General features: G+C 40.2%; 1 protein-coding gene across 3 annotated transcripts in view; it reads left to right on the forward strand.

Annotated features, from left to right (window-relative positions):
* Positions 1-22648, forward strand: part of tarbp1 (TAR (HIV-1) RNA binding protein 1) — a 189617-nt gene extending 166969 nt beyond the window's left edge. For all 3 annotated transcript variants that reach the window (XR_013578732.1, XM_078557418.1, XM_078557417.1), the window contains one exon: positions 19142-22648. Coding sequence is in view for 2 of the 3 variants with exons in the window: in XM_078557418.1 (XP_078413544.1) it covers positions 19142-19307 (166 nt within the window). In the remaining variant the exon portion in view is untranslated. The remainder of the gene's footprint in view (positions 1-19141) is intronic.
* The last annotated feature ends 353 nt before the right edge of the window (positions 22649-23001 follow it).

Genomic DNA, 23001 nt, shown 5'->3' on the forward strand with positions numbered 1-23001 from the left:
ATCTGCTTTTCTATTGTGCCTCTGTTAAGTACTGTGCAATGCTTCTCTACATTAAACATGCTATACAAATGCAAGTTTTTGTGCTGTACCATTGAGCAGTGGGACATGTGATTTGCCTGTAATTCATACTGAGCCTGATTATATTGAATTCCTCATCTCAAATGCCCCTGGCAGGGAGAGATCTCTTCAAGGGAAGTAGAAAATATCACTATTGTCTGTTTGTTCTGACACACCTCCTAGTGGTAGATTACCTAGTTGTAATGGTGTGAGCCTCAGAAAAGTTTGGCTGCCTGTTACTTTAATTAGGAAATGCTGAATGAGAAATGGGTGGAAGCACTAAAAGGAGAAGTTTCTTTAAGCATGCTGTCTGTTATGACGTGGCAGATGATGTGTGCCAGGCAGATCAAATCCATGATGGAAACTTGATCACACAGTCAGAATGGTTTTGCAATTTGTATTTTATTTCAAGATGCGTGCCCTGAATTCAGTAATAATAAGTCCATCAAGACTTTTTTTTCAGAAAACTAAATTAATATTTATTAATAAAAGAAAAGATTTCAAGCACACACTACATATGTCTACAAATTACGACTATAATAACTCCTCAAACCATTAATTAATCTGGCTTCCAGTTACACCCCCATTAAGACGACGGTAAAAAAATAGATTTAAACAGATCCAGGCAAATCACCACAATACCCTGAACAGTAGAATTCAAAGTGGCTTTTCCCAGCTTTGGCTTCTGTAGACAGCAGTTTAATGCACAAATACTGGAGGCTTTTCACACTTTTAGTAGACCTTACAATGTCTTTCTCTCTGACACACAGCCTCTTATCCTTTATACATGTTCCTCCCTTTTAATGCAAATTCCATTGTTCCCATATGTCTTTGGAACTTTACCTTTCTCATAATATAAATCTTTTCATGGTACTAATTTTCCTTTTGAGCTTTAAACTCTGGGACAATGCATCTGCAATTAGATTTTCTCATCCAGCGACATGTATAATCTGTAGATTAAATGGTTGTAATAATAAACCCCATATGAATAGCTTTTCACTTTGGTCTCAAAATTTGTCCAGAAACTTTAAAGGATTGTGGTCTGTATAAACAATTGTTTCTGACGAATTGTTTGCAACGTAAATCTCAATGCTGCAACGCTAATACCAGACCCAGAGACTCCTTTTCGATCGTTGAATATCTTCTCTGTGACATATTCAACTTCTGTGAAAAATACCCTATTGGTTTCTGAATTCCAGTATCATCTTCTTGTAACAGTACAGCCCCAATGCCTATATCGCTTGCGTCAATGGCCAACTTAAATTGCTTGGCATAATTGGATGCTGCCAAAATTGGTGTCATAGTCAATACAGTTTTTAAACTGTCAGATACCTTCTGACACTCCTGTGTCCATTGAAACTTCTTGTTCTTCTTCAATAGTTCAGTCAATGGAGCAACCACACTGCTAAAATTTGGGACAACTTTCTGGTAAAACCCACTCATGCCCAGAAATCTTAAAACTTCTCGTTTTGTTGTAGGCACAGGGAAATCCACGATAGCTTTGCCTTTCACATCTCTTGGAGCCACCTTACCATGTCCAACGGTATGGCCCAGATATGTAACTTGCGCTTTTGCAAATTCATTTTTAGCCAAGTTCTTCACCAAATTAGCTTCTTGTAGTCGACTAAATAATTCTTCCAGACGCTGTAAATGCCCCTCTCACGTTTGACTGAAAACTATCAAGTTGTCAATATAAACAGCACAATTGCTAAGACCTGCAATTACTTTGTTTGTCAGTCTTTGAAATGTTGCAGATGCATTTTTCATACCAAATGGCATGACTTCAAACTGATGTAGTTCAACTGTTGTCACAAAAGCCGATGCCTCCTTTGCTCTCTCTGATAACGGTACTTGCCAATATCCTCTCAGCAAGTCCATCTTTGTGATAAACTTTGATTGTCCCACCTTCTCAATGTAATCCTCCAACCGTCATATAGGATATGAATCTGCTTTTATCACTGCATTCACCTTCGATAGTCCACACACAGTCTTTGTGTTCCATCCGGTTTCGGTACCATCACAATAGGCGAACTTCAGTTAATGCAACAAGACTCAGTGAAGTCATTTTGAAGCAAGAATTCAATTTCTTTCTGTACTTGTGATAACTTTGCCAGATTTAATCTATAAGGATGTTGCCTTATTGAAGATTAAATTTCTACACTCACATCATGTGTAGCTAAATTTGTCCTCCCTAGCTTATTCCTACAAATAGCTTTGTGTGTCTGCAAAGCAACTCCAAATCACTTTGACACTTGCCTGGAAGGTAACTCAATATTACATTTACATTTTCAAATACCCCCTCATTATGCAATTTGATTAGAGGAAAATCAGTTTCAGAGTCCTTCATTTCTACCCTCCTTATCTATCACCACTAATACCTCCTTTTGGTCCTCTTCCCTGTGAAAGTACTTTTTAAGCATATCTACATGAGACACCCTCTGCTTCTTTCTTCTATCTGGAGTATTTATTAAATAATTTACTTCACTCAGTTTCTTTTCAATCCCGTACGGCCCACTAACCCTTGCCTTTAACGAGTCATCCAGCAGTGGTAACAGGACTAACACTTCTTCCCCAGCAACAAAACTACGAGCTGTGGCTCTCCTATCTGCCTTCACTTTCATCACTTGTTGGGATATCTTTAAATGTTCCCCAGCTAACTCACATGCTCTGTCCAATCTTTCTCTGAAGTTTGATACATAATTCAGGAGAGTAGTTTCTGAATTTTGACCCACCAATTTCTCATGAATCAATTTCAATGGTTCCCTTACCTCATGACCATAGACTAGTTCAAAAGGACTAAATCCAGTCGATGCATTAGGAGCATCTCTAATAGCAAATAAGAAGAATGGAATTCCTCTAACCCAATCCTGTGGATAGTCCTGACTATATGCCCTCATCATAGTTTTTTAAGTTTGATGGCATCTTTCCAAAGCTCCTTGTGATTCAGGATGATAAACTGTTGACTTAAACTCTTTTATCCCCAGGCTGATCATTACTTTCTTAAACAACTGTGACATGAAATTTGAACCCTGATCTGATTGTATTTCTTTTGGTAAACCATATCTTGTAAAAAAAAATGTAGCCAACTCTTCCACAATTCCAGACCCACAGCGATGTAATTGACTCTTACATGCCCTCTGAACTAGGGCAGCTAGGGATGGGTAATAAATACTGGCCTGGCCAGCGACACTCACAACCCATGAACGAATTTTTAAAAATCCCCTTTGTTGTAATATTTCTCAAAGGTATTGCTTCAGGAAACCTTGTACATACATCCATTATTGACAGCAAGTACTGATTTCCACTTTTAGTCTTAGGAAGGGGTCCTACACAATCAATCATGACCCTAGTAAAAGGTTCTTCAAATGCTTGAATTGCAATTAAAGGTACCAGCTTAATCACTGCTTGTGGTTTCCCTATCACCTGACATGTGTGACATGTTCTACAGAATTTAACAACATCTCTATGCAATCCAGATAAATAAAAATGCTTTTGTATTTTCACCTGTCTTTCTAATTCCTAAATGACCCCCACTGGAATTTCATGAGCTATTCTCAGGATCCCATTTCTATATCCAAACAGTATAACAACCTGATATACTTCCCTCCAGTTTTCATCTGCTGAAATCTGGTACAGCCGCCACTTTCTCATTAACAAATTACTCTTAAGGTAATAACGTTCTGGACTACATTCTGCCTCTGTTTCTGAGTAAGCTGTCTGATATAACTGTTTTATCTGTGGATCCTTTTTCTGTAATGCTACCAGCTGCCTTGAGCTAAACAGCTCAGCTGGATTATCTTCCATTCTTTCTTCCTGAACAATCTTATCACAGACAGTGTCAGCTAATTGAATTTAAACACCTTCTCCCTGCCTTTTAACTTACTTTTCTTCCTGTTTCAACCCGTGAGCTTGTGCTCTTATTACCACACAATCTGGAAATAATCCAGGATGCTCTTTCTGCAACACTTCTATTGAAAACACCTCTAGAGGCTGCTCAACTACCATAGGTATAACCCACATCTGTGACCCAGCTATATCATTACCTAAAATAAATTGATGCAATGAGCAATTTTTCCACTACTCCAACAATTACCTCACCTGTTTTCCACTTACTCTTTAAATTTACCTTCCACAATGGAATAGGTTTAGCATCTCCATGAATCCCACTTGTTATCATCTGTTTCTGCAAAACTCCCTCTGAGCAACAAATGTCACTATCCCACAACATTAAGGATTGATCAGCCCCGTGTCTCTTAAAATTTTAATATCTTTATCTACTCCACCCTGTACACATAGAAAGACTTCCCCTTCACATACAAAATCTTTAAATATTTCTGCAGCCTGCTCCTCAGAACTCCCTTGTGTGGGTAAGTTGTGAACACATTCCCACACCTTTACTTCTCACTGATCCTTCCTGTTTTACCTGTACACAAGCCACTGGTTTTTCCTGTGCTTGAACCTCAGAACCTACGGTGCTTTTACTTCCAGAACTTTTCTACATCTCAATAATTCCAACAGATGTTCCCTGTAATTTCCAGCACACTGACTTTGTGTGCCCAGCGTTATTACAATGAAAACACCTCAGTTTTCAAGTATCACTTCTGCCCTCAGCACCTTCGTTTTTAGTTTGAAAAAAAATTTCCTGGGAATTTCCACCTACTCTTCTCTGACTACCCACCTTCCTTTCACCTTCCAACTTTCTATCCTCCTCTGATTTAAAAGGGTGACGAAGAAAGGTTTAGATCTATGAACTAACTCATAATCATCAGCTATTTCTGCTGCTTCTCTGACCGTTTTAATCCTCTGTTCCTCCACATGAGTTCTCACTACCGAAGGAATTGAATTTTTAAATTCTTCCAAAAGAATTACTTCTCTAAGAGCTGCATATGTTGCCTCTGTCTTTAATGCCCGTAACCACTGGTCAAAATTACTTTGTTTTACTCTCTTAAACTCAAAAAAGATTGCCCAGGCTGTTTTCTCATATTCCTAAATTTCTGCTTGTATGCCTCAGGAACCAACTCACGTGCACTCAAAATAGCCTTTTTTTTTTACCACATCATAATCCACTGACATTTCTTCTGACAGTGAAGCATAAACCTTATGTGCTGTACCCATCAACCTAGATTGTAACAACAACGTCCAGTTTTCTTGTGGCCATTTCATCTGTTTAGCTATCTTCTCAAACGAAATAAAGAACGCTTCCACATTTCTTTCTTCAAACTTCGGAAGAGCTTGCTCAGATTTAAACAGCTCCCCACTGGGTTTTAGGTTAACATTTTTTTTTTTCATCTTCAGAACTTTCCTCAGCATCTGATGTCTCTTTTTTTAAAGTCCAGCATTTTAAGTCGGTACTCTGTCTCTTTCCTCCATTGCTAACTTTTTCCTCTGGAGATCAAATTTTTGCATTTCCATTTCTTTTTGAAATAATCTCTTTTCCCCTTTTTCTGCTGCCTCCATTTCCAGTTTTTTCATTTCCAATTTGTTTTCTTTTGCCTTCAGTTCAAGTTTTTTCAGTTCCTTTGCTTGTTCAAATTCAAGCATCTTCATTTCTAGCTGAAATCTCACTACCTCCAGCTGTGACTCACTCGTGTCAGGTATCACTTCCAACTTTTAAATGCTGTGCTATCGCTTCAACTATGTCTGCTCTCTTTGCCCCTACAGTTAACCTCAACTGCAACTTATCTGCCAACTCTGTTAACTTACTCTTCTTAGTTACTTCTTGTAACCCAGTCAGAGTTATATCCTCTACTTCCAAAAAGTTTTAGCCATGGACACAAGCATTTTTGCAGTCTCACCAGTTTAAAAATCCCTCACACCAACTCCTGAATTCAAAGTGCTTCTCGTACTCATAACCGTAAGATTCAACAACTCCAAAGCAACCAAGGGATTTCAAATATCCTGCAAAGAGCCTCCAAGTTGTTTTAAACAACAGATGATGTGTGCCAGGTGGATCAAATCCGCGAGGGAAACTTGACCATGCAGTCACAACTTTTTGAAATTTGTATTTTATTTCGAGATGCCTGACCTGAATTCAGCAATAATAAGCCCACCAAGACTCGAGATTTTTTTTAGAAAACTAAATTAACATTTATTAACAAAAACGATTTCAAGCACATACATAGGTCCACAAATTACTTTTATAATAACTCCCAAAACCCCTAATTAATCTGGCTTCCAGTTACACCCCCCTTAAGGCAACAATAAAAACATAGATTTAAACAGATCCAGGCAAGTGAACACAATACCCTGGACAGTAGAATTCAAAGTGGCTTTTCCCAGCTTCCATTTCTGTGGACAGCAACTTAATGTACAGATACTGGAGGCTTTTCACGCTTCTGGTAGATCTTACAATGCCTTTCTCTCTGACACATAGCCTCTTCTCCTTATACGTGTTTCTCCCTTTTAATGCAAATTCTGTTGTTCCCATATGTTTTTGGAACTTTACCTTTCTCATAGTATTAGCACCATGCAAAGATTTATACAATCAGTAACCTTTAGAAAAATAAACACACTGCTTGGCCTAGCTTCTCTGGCTAGGTGTAACATCCTACCATCTCTTTGAAATTCAGACTACCCTGGTTTATCTACAAATGCAAATTCTTCTCACCTTGCATTCTAAAACTTCGGTCATGTTTACGTATTTAGCATTTCAAACCTAGCTTCTTTTGTTGAGTCAAAGCCTCCAGACCAGCTGTCTCCAACTCAATTAAATCACACACACACACACACACACATACAAGCTATCCAAACCCCATGATTAACCTACTTCTACAATAAATCACAATAATATTATGTGAATTTCGTGACACTCTCAGAAAAAGACTGCTGTGAACTGTTGACACTCTGTGGCCACAGCTCCCTGATTTCTTTGCCCACTTGTTGAGTCAAAGACCTTCACCGCCTGAGATGAGTAGGCATAATTTCATATAACAGTGCATCAAGGTGAACGATACAGGCATAATTTCTCTCGGCCTGTTCAAGCAGCTTTTCATTGGCAGGGCCTGAAGTGCATGGAGATAACCAACAGAGATAAGGGTCCATTCCATTTAATCTATCCAGAATGAGAGTACCCTCTATTGTAGCAACTATTTCTTTAATGGTTTCAGGGTTTTATCTCCATTACTCTTGTCTGAGTTGCACAATGAAGATCTTCTTGATTTCTCCTGAATTTGCCTTTTAATAGTTTGAGCCTGATCCCTCTGTCCTACTCTATTTAATTTAAAGCAATACTTTGCACTTACCTTTTCCATATGATCTGCAGTTGTACTGACTTCTATAGATCAAGAACGGGAGATGATGGTATAATGTTAATGTCACTGGACTAGTAATGCAGAGGCCCAGGCTAATGCTGTGGAGATACAGTTCAAATCCCACCATGGCAGCTGGTGGAATTTAAATTCAGATAATAAATCTGGAATATAAAGCTTGCCTCAGTAATGGTGACCATGATGACTAACATTGTTGTAAAAACCCATCTGGATCACTAATGTCCTTTAGGGAAGGAAATCTGCCATCTTCACCTGGCCTGGCCCACATGTGACACCAGACCCACATCCCATGAAATAATTTTTAAAAATTCTTGAACCTTCTAACCATTGGAGTTAACCATTTTTTAAAGCAGGCAAGGATAAGGAACTGAAAACAAAGCAGCAGAAATATTCAGCTGAAAGTGACTACTCAGTAGTTACATGTTACTGAATGCAAATGGCAAAATCCAGTTGTGTGAATTGAATTCTTCCGATCCATCATAATAACAGAGCCAGTTGTATTGTGTTTGCTAAGGACTGCCCAAATGCATTTTCACAAAATGGAGATTCATAGATTTGAATCTAAATGCTGTTGTAGTCCAGGTTAATGGTACTCTTTTTATTATAGGAGTGTAATTTATTTGTTTTTGGCGAGCTGGATTTGTACCAGGTAAGACTTGCTTACTTACTTACTTAGACTTTGTCCCGCATGGGACTGGAGGAACTATGGGCAGCAAGATTCTACCACTGGCAATGACCCTTTGCAGTCTGTTTTGCTGCAGCCCAGGTGGTATCCCGGTTGTGGAGGTCCTTCTTGATTTCTTTGGCCAGCCCTGTCGTCTTCTGTCTGATAGTGTCCATTCTACTGCCACTCCGGGAGTGTGTCAGGGAGGCGCAATATGTGTCCTGCCAGCCTCAGTCATCTCTCCCTCACAATGTCCCACAGGTGCCTCTGACCAGTCCTCTGTTGGTGATGCTATCTCTCCATGTGATTCCTAGGATCTTGGAGGCAGCGCTGGTGAAAAATGTCCAATTTATGTGACATCTTGTTTTCACCAATGTCTCACTTGCATAGATTGCGGTTTGTACTACTATGGACATGTAGAGTTGCAGCTTCATGGCCATTTTGATAGTGTTGGATGCCAAGATTCTAGAGTCGCTGGAAGACCAGTGCTGCTTTGCCCGTTCTTGTGTGGACGTTGATCTCTACATCACCATCCGTAAGAAACAATGGTTGAACAGAAAATAAAAGGCACTTTAATGTCATTCATCCCATACAGAGAAAACTCCATGGCCTAATTGATTTGAACAAAATTTCACTAGAAGAGATGCTTCTGGTCATTTTGTCTAATAACTCAAATAATTTCTTTCATTTATGCTGTAGGAAGGTGTTCCAGAGATTATAAAAGACAGACCAGAGCTGGTTGAGTCATCATTACATATCACAATTAAAAGGCAAATAACTCAATTTTTTTTTCATTCTTATTTGTTGGATTTTTGGGTTTCACATGAGATATTCTTTTTCGGCTGGGAGCCCTTGCCCACTTTCATAAGCAGACTTTGTGTCCTGTACAAAAACAGAGTGTTTCTTTCCTTGTTCAATATTTAGGGCTATAGAGTGAGGCCCAGGAGTCGAAGTGCATTCGATCAGGCTTACTGCATTACATTCAAGCATCAGGTGACCAAAAAAGTTGATAAAAAGGGGGAAAAAAATTGAATGAGCAAACTGGCCAGGGATATAAAAATGGATTGTAAAAGCTTTTACAAGTCTATAAAAAGGAGGAGAGTAGTTGAAGTAAACGTTGGTCCCCTAGAGGCAGAGACAGGAGAAATTATGGGGAATGAGGAAATGGCAGAGCCATTGAACAATCATTTTGTGCCTATCTTCACAGTAGAAGACACAAACTATATAGCGGAAATAGAGGATAATCATGGGGCTAATAAAAGGGAGGAACTTAAAGTTATTAATATCAGCAAAGAAAAAGTATTGAAGAAACTTAAGGGATTGAAAGCCAACAAAATCCCAGGACCTGATGGAGACTTCTAAAAAGGGTAGCTGCAGAGATAGTGAGTGTATTGGTTATGATTTTCCTATTTTTTTTCTTGATTGGGAGTCTATTATTAAGGAAGTCTTAACAAAACACTTAGAAAATCATCGTATAATCAGACGAAAGGAAATCTGTTTAACAAATTTATTACTAGTTAAGATTTAACTAGTAGGATTGATATAGAGTAGCCAATAGAAGTAGTATACTTGGATTTCCAAAAGGCATTCGATAAGGTGCCACGTAAAAGGTTAATAGGCAAAATGGAGTTCGGGATGATATATTAACATGGATGGGCAGGAAGCAAAGAGTAGGGATAGATGGGGCATTTTCAAGTTGGCAGGCTGTAACTAGTGGGGTGCTGCAAGTGGTCAGTGTTGAGGCCTTGGCTATTTGCCATCTATATCAGTGACTTAGATAGAGAGCCCAAGAGTAATGTATGCAAGTTTGCTGACGATACAAAACTTAGTGGGAATACAAGTTGTGAGAAGAACACAGAGGCTGCAAAGAAATATAGACATGTTAAGTGAGTGGGCAACAAGGTGGCAGATGTAGTATAATGTGGGCAAATTATTCAATTTGACAGTAAGAATAGAAAAGCAGAATATTTTTTTAAAACCTCATGGAACTCCTAAAAGTTTAATGGGCCTTTGTGTACTCCAGGTGTGGACTCACCATTGTGGAGTTTAGGTCTCCATATCAATGGAAAGATATGCTTGCATTGGAGGTGGTACAGCAAAAGTTCACTAGATGAGTGAATTGGGCCTGTACTCTCTGGAGTTTAGAAGAGTGAGAGGTGACCTAATTGAAAAGCACAAGATCCTGAAGAGTTTCACAGGATAGATACTGAGAGATTTTTTTTCCCCCTGGTTGAGGAATCAAGAACGCAGGAACACCATCTCAAGATAATAGGTTGATGATTTAGAACTGAATTGAGAAATGTCTTCACTCGGAGGGTCCTGAATCTTTGGAATACTCTACCCCAGAGGGCCATGGATATTCCATCATTGAATATATTCAAGGCTGAGATAGTTAGATTTTTGATCTCTCAAGGAATTGAGGGTTATGAAGAGCGGGCAGGAAAGTAGATTTTAGAAGATTATCCATGATTGTACTGAATGGTGGGGCAGGCTAGACAGGACATGTGGTCTCTTCCTGCTCTGATTTCTTATGCTACATTTTTATGATCTCGGCTCCAATTTAGGTTCCACCAAAGCCACTTGGCTCCAGACCCCATTACGGTCTTGATCCAAACTGCCCTTGATATCAAGACTGCATTTGACTGAGTGTGGCATCAAGGAACCCTGGCATAATTAAAGATAATGGGAATCAGGGGGAAAATTCTTACTGGTTGGAATCATACCAGCACAAAGGCTGTGGGTGTTGGAGGCCAACCACCTCAGTCCCAGGATCTCACTGCAGGAGTTCCTCCAGTAGTGTCCTAGGCCCAACTATCTTCAGCTGCTTCATCAATGACTTTGCTTCTGAGTCAAAGTTGTGAGATTGACCTCTACTACAGATACTTCTATGCTTAACCTAGGTTAACACTTCCATGTAGTACTGAGGGTTTGCTGCACTGTAGAAGGCGTCAAACCTTCAGACAAGATGTTAAATCAAGGCTCCGTCTGCTATCTCAGGTAAATGTAAAAGATCCCAAGGCACCAATAAAAAGCAAGAGAGCAAACAATGGCAATTTTCTAACCAACATTCATCTCTCTACCAACACCAATAAAACAGATTATTTGGTCATTTGTCTCCTTACTGTTTGTGCAACTTGTATAAAAGTGATATATAAATGCAAGTTTTTTTGTTTGAAAACAGACCCTTGATAAACCCTCAATACTTACGTGACTACTTGAATTCTCTTAACTGTACTCATACTGAGAGCCTTAGGCATTGGCTTCTTGTTGCAATATGACCAAAGTATAGCCACATTTCCTTTGAAGAAATCCCAGAACAAAGAGAATTAACAATAAGTTTTTTGTTACACTGCATTTACAAGATTTGACATAATACTTTAAATACTGCCAAACAAATAGGTCAGCATAGTCCCACATGATGTTTGTAAGTGAATGGATTGGTTTGATTCCTTCCTGAGAAACTCAGCCAACCTTTTGCAACCGTTCTGCTCAGCCTGTTGTTAATTCTACATTAATGTTTAATTGTATGCAGGGGCTGAATTCTCCAGTCGGCGAGCGGAGGCAGGGCCTGCTCACCGGTGCGTAAAATGACGTGGTGATGTCGGGCGGGCGTCCCGACGTCACCGCGCGTCATTTAGATTTCCAGTTCGGCAGGCGCGCAGCTAACTCGGCTGCACGCCCGCCGAACTGTCAAGGGCTTATTAAGGCCTCTTTAAAAACTAATTTAAGCAATTAAATGAGCTGCCCGCCCAACCTTAAGGTGAAGAACCCAGGTGGCCTTCGCATTTTTCATGAAACCTCATCCACGGGCGGGACGAGGTTTCATGAAGTGTTTTAAAATTCAATAAAAATTTTTACAATAATTCTTTGACATGTCCCAGCTCTTGTGACAGTGTCACATGAGGGGACATGTTTTAAAAGTTTTTAATTACTTTATTTCAGTTTTTAAATGTCAAACTGATCTCCCCTAAGCCACCTCTGTTCCTTAGGGAGATTTCTGCGCACTTTCGCGTGCATGTGCACCGGCCCCGACTCAGGGAATTACCCCCTTCTGCCCACACAGGGAGCGCTCAGTGCTTCCGGCTGAGTGTCACGCTGGGCCTGCCCATGTAAAATGGCGGCGTGGCGCCAATCGGTTCATGCCCGTCCCCGCACAACACCCCCAACAGGGGGATAATTTTCCCCCAGATGGTGGGCATTAGCTGGGTATTCACTTGAGCATCGATTTAAAAATAGACACATTAAAACTGTTGTTGTTGGGTTAAGAAAGAAAGTCTTGCATTTATATAGTGCTTTTCATGACCACTGTTGTCTCAAAGCACTTTACAGCCAATGCCACACTTCTGAAATGTTGGCATTGTTGTAACATAGGAACTATATGCTTGTAATGTATAATTCTGTAAATAAATATATAAGTGTGTAAAGATTGGTTCCTCCACCCACAAACTTCCTGGATTAGAACGTCCACTTTTGCAGATAACTTGTTTGTATAATAATTAGGAATTACTGCTGGACAGAATGAGTCCCAATTTTAATTCTGTGTAAGTGAATGGGCTTTGAGTGAGTTAAAATCTCGTCCAATGACACGGACAGCCCTGAGCTTAAGAGCTCATTATTAAACCACCCTTTTGTTCCAGTTTCAGGCGCACATTGATGTCTGTGGCATACAAAACTATAATGTGTATTATTTGGGGCCAGCTAGCAGTTTTACCCTGGATGTGCCCTGATCAGCAAGAAAGAATTTGGTCATAGACAAAATTCATAATTTTGTCATAATAGATTTACCAGAATCTCAGCTATTTTTAGCGCACAGGTTTGTGTGTTTAACTCTTATGTGTACTGTATTAACAAATAGGTTTACATTAAGCTGTAAAACAAATGGCAAAATAGTGCAGATGCTGGAAATCTGAAATAAAAACAAAGTGCTAAAAACACTTGGCAGGTCAGTTAGCAGAGAGATAAGTAGGGATTAAAAGTTTTCGGTCTGATCTAAGGTCATCGACCTGAAAAAATAACCCTGTGTTGCTCTGTGTGCTACTTGATCTACTGAGATTTTTCTAGCATTTTATCTTTTTTGAACAATTAGATTCATCTAGCAGAGACAAGAGTTTAACACAGACGCATTAATCAATTTGATATAAATGGCATACGGGAGAAGTTAAGCCTCATCGTATTGCACCTTTTTATGAATCCAACTTTATGCCCGTGCTTTAAATTGCTCTTGGCTGTCCTCAGCAATATTTGTTACCAGGGTTATGATTCAGCAGTCTCTGGACAAACAGTGTTGCTGTATGGAAAACTGGAAAGTTAATCTGAGTTCAGGTGATGTGTACGTCATGTACAATGGAAAAAGCAAGAGGTTAATTAGGCGGACAAAAAATGGAATTTGAGTTACCAGAAAATGAATGTATGTGGTCCATCTGAAAGCTTTAGTTATACAAACAGCAGTTATCAACTGCTCCTTTCGTGTTACGAACACAGGTTTTAGTAAACCTTTGCAGAGTGCATTTTTTACTTTCATCACAAAATAGGTGTCCAAGCTGGTAAAGGAACATTGTATCATGCTGATCTTTATTTATTTTTAATATCCTCAATTTACCTGATATGCCAGTTTTTATTTCTTATATTTTTGCGCAAAAAAATCCTTATTTGCCCAGATTGTTGGCAGTGGAGCCTTTATGTTATTTTTCATTTCACAACCGTCTAACTCTAGCCTTTGGGAATATTGCCAGGGCAATATTCTAAGATGCCAGAGTGCTGTTCACATGATTGCCTTTCTCATAATTCATGTAAAAATGACCACCTTTGACCATGGGAAAAATCTTCCCCCGTTGGGGTGGGGAGTGCAGGAGCAGGGCATGTCGCCATTTTACATGGGCGGCCCAGTTAAGGCCCGCCCAGCATGATGTCTGCCAGGAAGCGCTATGCGCTCCCTGTGCAGGTGGGGGGGGGATTCCCTGAGCCAGGAGTGTGCTCTTTCACGCATGTATGCAAAAGAGCGCACCGATCTCCCTGAGGCTAAGTGCTGCCTCAGGGAGATCGGCTCCAAAGTTAAAAGCGTTAAAGAAACAATATCAAAATTTCCCTAACGTGTCTCCTCATGTGACACTGTCACATGAGTTGGGACATGTCCATCACTTTTACTGAAACCTTTATTAAATATTTTAAAACCCTCATTGAAACCTCCCTAAGGTTGGACGGGCAGGTCCATTAATTATGTTAAGTACTTTTTAAATGGCTTCAGTAGGCCATTGACAGGTTGGCGGGCGGACAGCTGATTTGGCTGCGCCCCTACCGACCTGAAAATGGAAATGATGCGGGGTGACGTTGGGAGTTCCACCCGACATCAACCCGTGTCATTTTACACGTCGGCAAGCGGGCCCTGACCCCGCTCGCCGACCGGAAGATCCTCCCCCACGTTTTTTTTTTCCAGTTGCTGCCTTCAGTTTGCAATTTACTTGTATTGCTACATAGAGCCATTGCCAGTAGATTTAAGAGTAAGTGAATAAGCAAAACCATACCTTTGTTTCTATCTCCCGGAGTTTCCAAGCAAAGAAATCACCTATTGGCTGATTAGGAGATTATTTTGCTCTCTTATTTAACAAGGAGGAAATCCATAGCCAATGTTATGGATAGTTTAATCTCACTTTGCTGCCAAGTCTTGCTCCAACCTCTGAGACGATTACTGGGAAGAGCATCTGTAGAGCTACATGGCGCAATCTCCATATTTCTATTAAACAGTAATATTTGCGGTTTTGTTTTGAAGGCAACTGTTTATATTTCATGTAAAATACCTACCTACCTTCCTCTTCAACTTGCTATTTAATCAGAATGGTAGTGGTGTATGTGCAGGACGTAGCAGGAAAACGACAGTGAGTTTGCTTATCGAGCTTTCAGCCTTTAGATGCAGGGAACTTTTACACACACCACGCTCAGCAACTCAGTCATATTCTATCTAATTTGTAAGAATTGGTTACAGAGTAATTCTGAATTGCTATCACTATATTAGCTACAAGTTTGTACTGTGTGTTATTAGAAAGAAAAAAGAAAGATTTAGATTTGTATAGTGCCTTTCACTCTCGGAATGTCCCAAAGTGCTTTACAGCCAGTAATGTATCTTTTGAAGTGTAGCCACTTCAAAATGTAAGAAACGCGGCAAATAATTTGTGCACAGCAAATTTGCCCACAAACAGCCATGTGATATTGATCAGATAATCTGTTTTAGTGATGTTGGTTGAAGGATAAATATTGGCTTGTGCATGTCCTGAAAAAAGGGTCAGAAAATACAGTAAAATATAAAATTTAAATAAAATATTTAAATACAGTATTGGAAAGAGGCAAGCACATAGGTGACTTATCATCAAGCATCATTACTGCTCTTGCTGGCCTGAGGTTGCTTCTTGTGGCATATCAGAGGATTATTCCTTCAAACATAGGGTTGACAAGGTGGATGATTTCAATTTAGTAAGATACCCCTCAATAATGTCAGTTAAACCACACAGCTCATTTTAACATTCATTTTTTTTAAAACTCATTTATTGCCCATTCCTAATTGCCCTTGAGAAGGTGGTGGTGAGCTGCCTTCTTGAACCGCTGCAGTCCATGTGGTGTAGGTACATCCACAGTGCTGTTTGGGAGGAAGTTCTGGGATTTTGACCCTGCGACAGTGAAGGAACGGCAATATATTTCCAAGTCAGGATGGTGAGTGGCTTGTGGGGGGGACCTTCCAGGTGGTGGTGTTTCCATCTATCTGCTGCCCTTGTACTTCTAGATGGTAGCGGTCATGGGTTTGGAAGCTGCTGCCTAAGGAGCCTTGGTGAATTTCTGCAGTGCATCTTGTAGATGGTACACACTGCTGCCACTGTGTCAGTGGTGGAAGGAGTGAATGTTTGTGGATAGCGTGCCAATCAAGGGGGCTGCTTCGTTCTGGACAGTTACAGCTTCTTCAGTGTTGTTGGAGCTGCACTCATCCAGGCAAGCAGGGAGGATTCCATCACACTCCTTACTTGTGCCTTGTCGCTGGTGGACAGACATTGGGGAGTCAGGAAGTGAGTTACTCGCTGCAGAATTCCTAGCCTCTGACCTGCTCTTGTAACCACAGTATTTATATGGCTAGCCCAGTTCAGTTTCTGGTCAATGGTAACCCCCAGGATGTTGATAGTGGGGGATTCAATGATGGTAATGCCATCGAATGTCAATAGGAGATGGTTGGATTCTCTCATGTTGGAGATGGTCATTGCCTGGCATTTGTGTGGCACGAATGTTACTTGCCACTTGTCACCCCAAGCCTGGGTATTGTCCAGGTCTTGCTGCATTTGGACATGGACTACTAATTTTTGTGTTTCTAAATGTTTTTGGGGGCTGGTTCTTAATATCTGTAGAGTTTATAATATTTTTGGGTTGTATATATGTTTACAGTCCATCTCCATAACAGCATATTTTCTGTATTAATGTTTTGGGTCGATCATCGACTTGAAATGTTTAACTCTATTCCTCTCCACAGATGCTTCCTGACCTGCTGAGTATTTCAGCACTTCTTGTTTTATTACTATAGTAATAAAGGAACAGGAGTAGGCCATTTGGCCCATTGAGCCAGCTCCACCATTCAGTTAGATCATGGATGGTCATCTACCTCAAGGCCACTTTCCCAATGCACTATCTCCATATCCCTTGATGTCATTAGCCTCCAGAAATCTATCAATTTCTGTTTTGAACATGCTCAATGATTGAGATTCCACAGCCCTCTGGGGCAGAGAGTTCCAAAGATTCACCACCCTCTGAGTGAAGAATTTCCTCCTCATCTCAGTCTTAAATGGCCTACCTGCTATCATGAGATTACGTCCTCTGGTTTTAGACTCACCACCCAGGAGAAACATCTTATCTAAATCCACTCCGTCATGTCTTGTAAGAATTTTGTAAATTTTAATGAGTTCACCCTCATACTTTGAAATTCTAGGGAATATGTACCCAGTCTCCTTAATCTCTCCTCGTACGAAAATCCCACCATCCCAGAGATTAGTCTAGTAAACCTCAGTTGCACTCCCTCTATTGCAAGTGTATCCTTCCTTAGCATATTTTATGGGCTTCTGTACTGCATTCATTTCATTACAAATATACCTTGAGGCCTATGAAACAGACAAAAGCTTTTATTCTCAGGTCTGCATCCCATTTAATCCACGTGGGTAGCTATATGAATTGAATGCAAAGATATTTGCTTAATGACATCTTCAGTGTGAATTTAGAGGAAGCAGTGGCATTTTGGTAATGTCACTGAACTAGTAATCCAGTGGCCCAAGTTAATTATCTGGAGATGTGGGTTCAAATCCCATCGCGGCAGCTGGTGGAAATTAAAAATTCAATTAATTAATAAATCTTTAATTAAGAGCAAAATCTAGTCTCAGTCATTCTGACCGTGGCCTGGATTTTCATCCTTGAGGCAGGGAGGAAGAGTTGGGAAAATTCCCAGCTTGTCCTGCCCACCTTGAGAGAAAGTGCCCACAAAGATGAGAGTTTCATTGCTGGTGTGGGTGGGTGTGGGCTGGAGTCAGGCCAGCTGATCTGGGAAGAAGTGCAGAGGCAGCAAGAGGAGCTGCCGGGTGTGGAGGTGGCCTGTTTAAAAGGCCTGCCTCAGTGCTGTGATCTTTCTTGTCCCAATAAAAAGAAAAACATTTAGGCCCTCCATCCCTCACATCCCCTTCACCTTGCAAACACTCCCAATACCCCATTCATGCCACCTAATGCCCCCCCCCGCAAATTGTGTCTCATACTCCCATGCCAAGCATACATAATAAGGCTTGGCTGAGAGCCCAGACAGCTGCCTCCCAGAGGAAACATTGTTTGATTGACAGCTTAGGCGCTCTGATCTCTGCTGTCAATTTCACAGTGCTTGTTTACACAAGTTAAGTAGTTTCAAGAGTTTGTGGTTTTTGAGACTTCAAAAGACCTGCATGATACATTTATTAGCTTGGAACATAGAAAGTTACCAATGAATTACTTTGAAAAAAAATTTATTTTTCCACATCCCACTATACATTTTGGGTTCATTGGTTCTAGAAAGTATACAGTGGGTCACTGGGCATGGAAGTGTCATAGCTTGGCATAGGGTATATAAGGGGCCCTAGGGGGTGGGTAGAGGAGTTTGGGGGCATGAGGAGGATCTTTTGAACTTTTAAAAGGTTGCCTCCTGCTTAGTAGGGTTCACAATTCCTCTTATGTACTGTGAACCACAACTCTTTAAAGACCTGGCCCGACTTTATGCCTATCTCTGCAATGGAGCTAGCCAGGTCAGGAGAGCCAGATGCAGGCTTTTGACAGAACCAGCCTGCACCCTTTATAGGCACTGCCAAAAATCAGTCAGCCTGGGATGGGGTTGGAAATCTCAGAATCAGGTCCTGCCCACCATTTTTAAAGGGCTCACAAGTCTGTGAAAATCCAGGCCCATGAATTCATGCCAATGAAGCTGAACCACCTAGTGTATTTGAGCGCAAAAGGTCTTAAGGGAGATTTGGGTGAAGGTAACTGAACTTGTCCACACAGCTACCCGTTGAACCCTTTAGGGTGGAAATCTGCTGCCCTTACCTGATCTGGCCTACATATGACTGCAGATCCACAGCGATGTAGTTGACTCTTAGGTGCTGTATGAAATGACCACGCAATATCCTGACTTAGAACTATATCGCAGTTCCTTCACTGTCACTGGGTTAAAATCCTGGAACGCCCTAACAGCAGTGTGGGTGTACCAACACCACATGGATTGCAGTGGTTCAAGAAGGCAGCTCACCACCACCTTCTCAAGGGCAACTAGGGGTGGGCAATTAATGTTGGCCTAGCCGGCAGTGCCCACATCCCATGAAATAATTTTTTTTTAAATGTTAAAATAAGGTAACATTGAAAATTGTACATGGTCAAATTAGATATTTGCATGAAATAAAATTGAAGAATTTCTTCAGGCATTTAATATTTGTGCGTAATTTTCAAATATAAACATCACACTTTAGAACTGCGGAATCGGTATTTTTTGATATTGTGATAGTTGAGCTGTAGGATTTCTCCCTGCTGCTTGAAGACTTTTGTCCTCTGTTTTTATATTAACGTTTTAAAAAGTCTAGTAATTTTCTTTCAGGGGTTTACATGTTCAATTTTATCTCCCTAGGAATGAACGAGAGGGAATTCCAGCCAATTTGATCCAGCACCTTGATGTGTGTGTGGAAATCCCACAGTGTGGTATCATCCGATCACTCAATGTTCATGTTAGTGGAGCTTTGCTCATGTGGGAGTACACGCGACAGCAGATGATGAAGCAAGGCATGAGACCATAAACTGGGACTGCACAAAAGTGAAAATTAAAGAGATTGCTTCTTGTTAATATGTGTTTTGTCACTTATAAGTCAATAACACTGTGCCACTAGGAGCAAGCATCTAAGGAGGAAGTCTACAAATCCTTAGATAATCTGGTGAAAATAAAGTGCTACTGGAAGATTGGCTAGAGACAGTGACCTTACCGTGGACTGCCTTGGATATACAAAGCCAAATGATTAGACTTCTTGTATCATTTTAATATTTATGTGCAAATAAGAATATTTTTATAACATCATTTCCTCCTGGATAGGAACAGCAGTGGGCCATACAGCCCCTCGAGTCTGTTTTACCAGTTAATTGCATCATGGCTGATGTTTCAACATTTACCCCCTTTAACACCCTTACCGAACAAAAATCTATCAATCTCAGTTTTGAAATTTTCAATTGACGTGCTTCAACAACTCCTTGGGAGGAGAAAAAGAGTTCCAGATTTCCACTTTGTATGGAAAAGTGCTTGCTGCCATCACCTTTGGAAGGTCCATCTCTACTTATGTCCCTTTGTTCTGGACTCTCCTACCAGAGGAAATAGTTTCCCTCTAATGTGATATTTTTGAGTAGACTTGCACAACAGTTGCTACCCTTATTATCTTTTGAGTGGGCCTTACCATCAGAATTCTGCTTTTTGTAGGCCAAAGCAGTGCAAAAAGTTGTGACAAATAAGGTTAATGTAACTATTTTAACGTGTTTATCTATAAAGTTTCTATGACTATCAATTTTTTTGCAGTATGTTTTAAATCACAAATGTTCATTTCCAGAGGAATATAATTGAAAGGCAGCAAAGTTCTGTTAACTTGTATAGGACCTTGGTTATTCCACACTTGGAGTACTGTCAAATTTTGGTTTCCATTTTAGGAAAAGGATATGGAGGTACTGGAGAAGATGCAAGAAAGATTTACTCGAATGCTAAGGTAACAGAGAGATTATACCTATCAGGAAAGATTGAACAGGCTGGGTCTCTTTTCTCTAGCAAGAAGAGACTGAAGGAAGATCTGGGATATTTTGAGATGCAATAATAGGTCTCCAAGATTATGAAAGGGTTTGATAGGGTAGTCATAGAGAAGATATTTCCACTTGAAGGCAAGACCTGAACTAGGTGCCATAAATATAAAATAGTCAATAATAAATCCAATAGGGAATTAGAACAAGCTTCTTTATCCAGAGTGGTTAGAACATACAGCTTGCCACCATAGGGTGTAGTTGAGGTGAATTGTAGAGACGCATTAAAGGGAAAGCTAGGTAAACACATGAGGAAGAAAGGAATGGAAAGATATGTTACTGTGGGCGGAAGGAGGCTCATGCAAAGCACAAACACTGGAATAGATCTGTTGCGCTGAATGATCTGCTTTTGTATTGTAAATACTTAGTTGTTTTTTTAATGACCACCAAAGGAGCATCCCTGTTCTACAGGATAATGGTGATTTTCCTTGGCTGACAACTTCAGCTGCATGTGTGGTACCCAAAATATAACGACTTATAAAGAATGTGGCTTATTGTGTCAGATAATCTCTCTATGCACATCACTTTTAATGAGTGAGTTTGAAGTGTAGTCTGTAGTCACTGTTATGGAGCCAAAATGCAGGTTTAGAGGGTTCAACGGGTAGCTGTGTGGACAAGTTCAGTTACCTTCACACATCTCTCTTAAAACCTTTTGCACTCAAATACACTAGGTGGTTCAGCTTCATTGGCATGAATTCAGCCCCTTAACACCAGCTGGCACAGAAGCTACTCCCAACCAGTTGCCTCAATTATGCCTTTTATACTTCCTCTCTGAGAAAAAGTGAGACCAAATCTAAAGGTTTTGTCCGAGATCCTTCACAACTATTTAATTTCTAGAAAGAGTCCTTGTGAGGTTGGGTGGTACAGTGGATTAACACTCAGTAATTTCAGCTTCTTGAACTGAGGTTTGAATCCAGCCCAGACTGATGGGATGAAAATCGTATGCTATAAGGGTGATATATGAAATAAGTTTGGGGTCGCCTCAGTCAAGCTCCTAATGGCGTGCTCCTACAGTACAAGACTGTCGCTAAATTGGCGGTCTGATGACAGAGCTGTAGCATTGGCTGGGGTAAGGTCATTAGCCATACTTCACAAAGGAACCATTGACATCCATCTCCATTAGAGAGAAACAAGTGGTTATGTATCGTTTGACAGGCCTTCATGAACTACCACAACCAGTATGGGGATTGAACCCATGCCATTGGCATCATTCTGCAACGAGCTAACTGACCCCTGACTAAGGTAGGAAATGAAAATGTGTCTCAAAATAATAGGGGATTCATTTAAAGCTTGGCGTTAAGGCAAATAAAAATTAAGATGTACTTGAATGAGATTTAATCACATCTGATCTAGGAGTGCTTGATCCTGATCCAAGACCAAAAACCAAATAAGTGTTCCATTTTGCAGCATTAACCTCCCTCAATTCGAGCACAGGGTAAAAAGATAAGTTCTGATTGTGATGCTACAAAATGTGGTATTCCCTGTTTAAGGTCAGTGCGTTGGAACTTTATTAAGGTTTCTGAATTCAAAACCAGTCTTTTTCATACCTGCTTTTAGTTTTCTCAAATTAGTTGAGCTTTATCCAACAGTGATTAGAGTGATAGTCATTACAGAGCAAAAGGAAGCCATTCAGCTCATTGTGTCCATGCTGGCTGTCTGAAGAGCAATCCATTTAGTCCCAATTAACAGAATAGACAAACTGGAATTAAAAATGGGCAAATTTGGTGCTATCATTTAACGCCATGGTGTTAAGAGAAACAAATCGAACTTAAAATTGCATTTTATATAATTTTGACTGTACCTTTTTTAAAACACGATTCAGTATGTTCCACAGTGTTTGTACAGAAACACTCAGAATTCAGTGTGAAATTGTAAAATATTTTTCATGAACTGATTTGAATTTTTAAAACCTAACCACAGCTTTATATTCTTTACAGTTTCACACATGCAAACTTCCATATATGATAAATGACCAGAATAAATTGATGATGATGTTGTTTCAAAGTGCTTTGTGACCATCTATATTTGAACTTCCTTCCTGAGCCCAGAGGAATCAGGTCTCTCTCTAGTGTTTGTGGACTTTGGGTGGAATGAGTTTGGCTGCTATCAGCTCAGGTTCACAGTGGGCCCACATCACAAGACTGCCTGAAATTTAATGGTCTCACAGCTCGTGTGGGAAATGGAAAGACTACAATGGTGTGGAGTAAGAGTCGCTCTTCTGTCAAATGAATTGGGGGGGGATTAATATGGTATAGCATCAAGCTGCTGTACTACTCGGACCCATTAAAGTCAACATATGAATTAATTTCTCCAAGAATGTGTCAATCTTGCTTAGTTCTAAGGATGCCGGCTAGAGAGATGGCCATTTTGTACTGACCTATATGCTGATTCGATCACCAGACTCCTCATATTTACACTGGAGATTGAACTGCTTGAATTGTAATTTAAGATGGGCTAATTGCTTCAGTCAGCAAAGTGGCTCTCACTGACAGACTCAGCAGGTCTCTGGCCAGCTGTGGTTGCTCAAATTAACAATTTCATTTATATTTTTCATTATGACCTCTACGAGGAAAGTATTTCATACTGAAAGCACAGCCTGACCCTTCAAAACAGTACTATTTTCTTTTTAAGGTGCAGTGCTGGGCAGGATAAATCTCC

Source organism: Cetorhinus maximus, chromosome 14 (assembly GCF_964194155.1).
Source record: "Cetorhinus maximus chromosome 14, sCetMax3.hap1.1, whole genome shotgun sequence".
Lineage (NCBI taxonomy): Eukaryota > Metazoa > Chordata > Chondrichthyes > Lamniformes > Cetorhinidae > Cetorhinus > Cetorhinus maximus.